Genomic DNA, 6,678 nt, shown 5'->3' with positions numbered 1-6,678 from the left:
GGTCTTAGATAAATCAGAGACTATAGTTGCTAAGTCAAAGAGGCTCTGCTTAGAATTCTCTGTCTTTTGCTGAGAAGATGATGGAAAAGGTTTGCTATTGCCAAAACAAATTCTCCCACCATTATTATTATTGAAGCCTTGATTAGGCTTCTGCTGATCCTTCCATGAGAAATTAGGATGATTCCTCTATGAAGGATTGTAAGTGTTTCCATAGGATTCTCCCATGTAATTCACTTCTTCCATTCCAGGATTCTCAAGGTCATAAGCTTCTCCTTCAGAGGAGGCTTCTTTAGTACTACCAGATACAGCCTGCAATCCAGTCAGATTCTGAGAAATCATATTGACTTGCTGAGTTAATATTTTGTTCTGAGCCAATATGGCATTCAGGGTATCAACCTCAAGAACTCCTTTCTTCTGAGTCATCCCATTATTCACAGGATTTCTTTCAGAAGTGTACATGAACTGGTTATTTGCAACCATCTCAATGAGTTCCTGGGTCTCTGCAGGCGTCTTCTTCAGATGAAGAGATCCACCAGCAGAGTGGTCCAACGATATCTTGGACAATTCAGATAGACCATCATAGAATATACATAAGATGCTCCATTCTGAAAACATGTCAGAAGGACACGTTTTGATCAATTACTTGTATCTTTCCCAAGCTTCATAGAGGGATTCACCTTCCTTCTATCTGAAGGTTTGGACTTCCACTCTAAGCTTGCTTAACTTTTAAGGTGGAAAGAACTTTGCCAAGAAGGCATTGACTATCTTTTCCCAAGAGTTCAGGCTTTCTTTAGGTTGTGAGTCCAACCATGTCCTAGCTCTGTCTCTTACAGCAAAAGGAAAAAGCATAAGTCTGTAGACCTCGGGATTAACCCCATTGGTCTTAACAGTGTCATAGATTTGCAAGAATTCAGCTAAGAACTGATGAGGATCTTCCAATGGAAGTCCATGAAACTTGCAATTATGCTGCATTAGAGAAACTAATTAAGGCTTAAGCTCAAAGTTGTTTGCTCCAATTGCAAGAATTGAGATGCTTCTTCCATAGAAGTCAGAAGAGGGTGCAGTAAAGTCACCAAGCATCTTCCTTGCATCTCCACCATTGTTGTTGGGTTCGGCCATGTCTTCTTCTTTTTCGAAAATTTCTGTCATGTCCTCTCCAGAGTGTTGTGCTTTAGCTTCTCTTAGCTTCTTCTTCAGAGTCCTTTCAGGTTCAGGATCAGCTTCAACAAGAATGTTTTTATCCTTGTTCCTGCTCATATGAAAAAGAAGAGAACAAAAAAGAGTAGGAATCCTCTATGTCACAGTATATAGAGATTCCTTTATGTGAGTAGAAGAATAGAAGAATGAGGTAGAGAGAGAATGAAAAGAATTCGAACAGAGAGAAGAGAGAGGGGTTCAAATTATAATTAGAAGAGAAGTGTTAGTAATTAAATAAAATAAATAGAAAGAGAAGAGAGAGAAGAAATTCGAAAATTAATTTAAAAAAAAGAAAAATATTTTTATTTTTATTTTAATTATTGGTTAGAATTTGAAATTATTAGAAGAAGTAAAATAAAACTAAAATTTAAAACAATTAATTAATTAAAAAGAATTTTAAAAAAGAGGTTAATTATTTTTGAAAATTGGAGAGAGAGAAAAGTAGTTAGATGATTTTGAAAAAGATAAGAAATAGTAAACTTTTAAAATTAAAACAAACAAGTCAAGTAGTTAATTGAAAAAGATTTAAAAATCAATTTTGAAAAGATAAGAAGTTAGAAAAGATTTTGAAATTGATTTTGAAAAAGATATGATTGAAATTTATTTTGAAAAAGATTGAAAAGGAAATTAAAAAGATTTTATTTTTGAAATTAAAGTTGATGACTTGACTAACAAGATACTAAAAGATATGATTCTAGAATTTAAAGATTGAACCTTTCTTGATAGGCAAGTAACAATTTGAAATATTTTTTGAATCAAAACATTAAATGTTAGTAATAATTTCGAAAATTATGAAATAAAATTAAGAAAAAAAATTGAAAATCAATTTTTAAAATTTTCGAAAATATTAAGAAGAAAAATGAAAAAGATTTTGAAAAATTTTAAGAAAGAATCCAAAAATATAAAAAGGAAATTGAAAAAGATTTGAAAAGATAGAATTTTTAAATTGAAATTTATGAGTAAAATAAGGAAAGATATGTTTTTTATTTTTGAATTTTTTTATAATAAGAAAGAAAAACACCAAATTGAAACAAAACACAAAAATTTAAGATCAAAATAACTAATGCATGCAAGAATACTTTGAATGTCAAGATGAACACCAAGAACACTTTGAAGATCAAGATGAACATCAAGAACTTATTTTTGAAAATTTTTAAGAAAAGAAAGACATGCAAGACACCAAACTTAGAAATTTTTAATGTTTAGACCCTATGAATTCAAAAATGCATAAGAAAAATAAGAAAAAGACACAAAACAAGAAAATTTAAAGATCAAACAAAGAGAATCATCAAGAACAACTTGAAGATCATGAAGAACACAATGCATATATTTTCGAAAATTAAAGAGAAATTAAAACATGCAATTGACACCAAACTTAAAATTTGACACTAGACTCAAACAAGAAACATAAAAAAATTTTTGGTTTTTATGGTTTTATTAATTTTTTGTATTTTTCGAAAATTATTTTAGAAAAAGAAGTTAAAGAAATTCAAAATTTTAAATAAGAATTCCAGGATTCATGCCATGTTAGTCTAAAGCTCCGGTCCAAAAGAATTAGACATGGCCAGATGGCCAGCCAAACTTTAACATACCATCATGAAGCTCGAAGATGGAATTCATTCTTAAAATTTTTGATGAATTTTTAGAAAACAAATATTTATTGTTTTTTTTTCGAAAATAAAATTAAAAGGCTTAAACATAAAATAAAATTACCCAATCTAAGCAACCAGATGAACCGTCAGTTGTCCAAACTCGAACAATCCTCGGCAACGGCGCCAAAAACTTGGTGCACGAAATTGTGATCACACTTTTCACAAGTCTGCACAACTAACCAGTAAGTGCACTAGGTCGTCCAAGTAATACCTTATGTGAGTAAGGGTCGATCCCACGGAGATTATCGGCTTGAAGCAAGCTATGGTCATCTTGTAAATCTTAGTTAGGTGGATTCAAATGGTTATGAGGTTTTGATAATTAAAAGATAAATAAAACATAAAATAAGATAAAGATACTTATGTAATTCACTGGTGGGAATTTCAGATAAGCGTTTGGAGATGCTTTGTTGCTTCTGAACCTCTGCTTTCCTATTACTTTCTTCCAACCATGCGTGCTCCCTTCCATGGCAAGTTGTATGATCCTCTCAGTGAAAATGATCCAACTACGATTTCTGCACAGCTAATCAACTGTCGGATTTCTCGTCTCGGATGAAAAATACCAGGCACAGCTACCGCAGGGCTAATCATATGTCGGTTCTCACTTGTGTTGGAATAGGATCCATTGATCCTTTTGCACACTGTCACTGTGCCCAACAGTCACGAGTTTGAAGCTCTTCACAGTCATCCCTTTCCAGATCCTACTCGGAATACCACAGACAAGGTTTAGACTTTCCGGATCTTAGGAAAGCTGCCATTGTTCTAGCCTATACCACGAAGATACTGATCTCATGGACTCAGTCCATGTATTAGATACCCAAGAGAATATACTCCAGCTGTCATCCAATGATTACGTTGAACATCATGTAGACCACTTGTGGTTGTCAGGCACGCGGATCTTGGCTAAGCGAGTAATGAAGATAGTGGGTGATTGTCACTGGTCACCCCTTCAATCTGACTTAACTGAATTAAGTATAAGAGTATATCTTGGAGAAGAAGTAGGCGTGAATTGAAAGAAAAATCATAGTACTTGCATTAATTCATGAAGAACAGCAGAGCTCCTCACCTTAATCTATGAGGTGTAGAAACTCCACCGTAGAAAATACATAAGAACAGAAGGTCTAGGCATGGCCGTAAGGCCAGCCTCCAAACGTGTATGATAGGTCTATGATAGCATGAGATGATCAAAAGATCAAAAGATGATCCAAAGATATAAAATAAATCTCTAAAAGTAGTTTTTATACTAAACTAGTTACTAGGGTTTACAGAAAATGAGTAACTAAGTGCAGATATCCACTTTTGGGGCCCACTTGGTGTGCGCTTGGGCTGAGCATTGAGTTTTACACGTGTATAGGCCATTCTTGGAGTTAAACGCCAGCTTGGGTGCCAGTTTGGGCGTTTTACGCCAGCTTTAGTGCTAGTTCTGGCGTTTTACGCCAGAATTCTCAGGTGGGAGTTTGAACGTCAGTTTGGGCCATCAAATCTCGCGTAAAGTATGGACTATTATATAATGCTGGAAAGCCCAGGATGTCTAATTTCCAACGCAATTGAGAGCGCGCCAATTAGGCTTCTGTAACTCCAGAAAATCCATTTCGAGTGCAGTAGGGTCAGAACCCAACATCATCTGCAGTTCTTTCTCAGCCTCTGAATCAGATTTTTGCTTAGGTCCCTCAATTTCAGCCAGAAAATACCTGAAATCATAGAAAAATACACAAACTCATAGTAAAGTCCAGAAATGTGATTTTTGAATAAAAACTAATAAAAATATAATAAAAAGTAATTAAAACATACTAAAAACTATATAAAAACAGTGCCAAAAATGGTATAAATTATCCGCTCATAAGCTGGCTACTACTGGCCTTCAATGATGGTAGACTCCAAAGCATTCGTGGAAAAATGCAAGAGGTGTCAGGAGAACGCCAACTTCCACAAAGCGCCGGCAGTGAAACTAAGCCTTCTAATGGCCTCCCGGCCATTTTCGCAATGGGGAGTCGACCTCTTGGGGCCTTTTCCGGTGGGACCCGAACAGGTGAAGTACCTAATTGTTGCCATCGACTACTATACCATGTGGGTGGAGGCCGAGCCGCTAGCCGGCATATCATCGGCCAATTACCGAAAGTTCATGTGAAGGCAAATGATAACCAGATTTGGGATCCAGAGGTCGTCATCTCGGACAACGGCACTCAATTCGCTGACAAGAAGTTTGGAGAATTCCTGGCCGGCTTGGGCATAAAGCAAATGTTCTTGTTAGTTGAACATCCCCAAACTAACGGCCAAGTCGAGGCTGCCAACAAGGTCATCTTACAAGGCCTCAAAAGGCGACTTGACCATAAGAAAGGAGCATGGGCAGACGAGTTAGCCTCGGTCGTCTGGTCCTACCGCACAACTCAGCAATCGTCTACCGGGGAGACCCCCTTTACCTTACTTACAGGGTAGACGCGATAATACCTGTGGAGATTGGCGAGCCGAGCCCACGACTGATTTTGGTAGGAATAGAAGAGGCTGTGGAAAAAGACCTAGTAGACGAGGCTAGGGAGATGGCCCACTTGTCAGAAATAGCGTTGAAGCAAAGAATGGCCCTGCGCTACAACGCCAAAGTGCTCAAGAGAGAGTTCGAGCAGAATGACCTGGTCCTACGGCGTAACGACATTGGGCTCCCGACTCCGGGGGAAGGAAAGCTGGCGGCAAACTGGGAAGGCCCGTACAGGGTAAAGGAGGTGATCGGCAGAGGCGCCTACAGGCTGGAACGACTGGATGGCAAGGAAGTTCCGAGAACATGGAATGCGGGTAACCTAAGAAGATTCTATTCCTAAGCCAAGCACACCGACCAAGTGACCTACCAGCCTAACAGGCTTAGTAAGATCCGTATTACTTTATGTTGAATCATTTGCCTTTGTCATATATTTGTTATCGCTATGTGTTTGACCAGTTACCGATTAATGTTCACTTTATGTTGAATTACTTCTTTCCTTCTATATTCTGTATTATTAACAAAACTATCATGTTGAGTAATAAATGCTACGACAACACGGTAACCCGGGACTGATCACCCCGGGAACCACCAAAATAATACACCATAGTGAGCGGCTATTAAAGCGATAAAAGCCACGACCTGGCTTCGTTAATTACCAGCAAAACAGTAAACGAATAAAAGAAAATAGCCAATGCCAATAAAACGGTAAGAAAACATAATATAAGGAGATTATCGACTAAGCGGGGAATGCATAGTATATTACAAGCCGACCAAGCGGCAAACAGTTTCAACAAAAGCAGTTCAAAAGCTTACAAAGTTCGCAAGTTACAAGAGTACAAATTACTTCTTCGGCATGTCAACGATCTTGCCATCCCTAATGGTCTTGAAAACGCCAACTGCCGAGGTGTCGAAATCGGGAGCCAACAGCTTCACTTGAGCCTTGAGAGCCTCTTCGGTCATCAGAATGGCATTCTTGCCCTGCTTCACGGTCTCTTTGTACTTCTTCTTAAACTCAGCAGTTTCAGCTTGAGCCATCTTAACCGACGAGAGCGCCTCATCACGCTCCTTCTCCAGCTCAGCCACCCGACCTTTAGAAGAGTTAATCTGACCCTCTAGGGTGAGCTCTCGCTCAGTAAGGCGGGCCACGGTAGCGTCAGAGGTCTTGACTTTTTCCTCGGCAGTCTTTACCTTCTTGTCAGCAACCTTGACCTTCTCCTTGGCTGTCTTGGCCTTCTCCTCGGCAGTAGTGAGCTGCTCCCGAAGCAACTTCACCTCCTCTCTATACTTGGCGTTAGCCTTGACAGGGGACTCAAGCTTCACCACCAGAGATCGCGTCCCCGCCAAGGTAGTGTGGTACAT

The 6,678-nt window shown here is 38.4% G+C and overlaps 1 protein-coding gene and 1 non-coding gene across 2 annotated transcripts; both read left to right on the top strand.

Moving 5' to 3' along the window:
- Positions 1–613: 613 nt before the first annotated feature.
- LOC148547985 (small nucleolar RNA R71) lies at positions 614–717 on the top strand. The gene has a single exon (XR_015898369.1). It is a non-coding gene; the product is annotated as a small nucleolar RNA R71 (small nucleolar RNA).
- A 4,112-nt stretch (positions 718–4,829) lies between these two features.
- On the top strand, positions 4,830–5,786 carry LOC148547984 (uncharacterized). Its single transcript, XM_088495570.1, has 3 exons — positions 4,830–5,200; positions 5,278–5,633; positions 5,776–5,786. Exons 1-3 carry the CDS (start codon positions 4,830–4,832, stop codon positions 5,784–5,786), a joined length of 738 nt encoding a protein of 245 aa, XP_088351696.1.
- Positions 5,787–6,678: the final 892 nt, after the last annotated feature.

This window comes from Arachis ipaensis, chromosome B8 (genome assembly GCF_059453495.1).
Source record: "Arachis ipaensis isolate K30076 ecotype BB chromosome B8, ASM5945349v1, whole genome shotgun sequence".
In the NCBI taxonomy this organism is placed as follows: Eukaryota; Viridiplantae; Streptophyta; class Magnoliopsida; order Fabales; family Fabaceae; genus Arachis; species Arachis ipaensis.
Note: the sequence above shows the minus strand (reverse complement) of the source record. Positions and strands in the feature narration are given on the sequence as shown.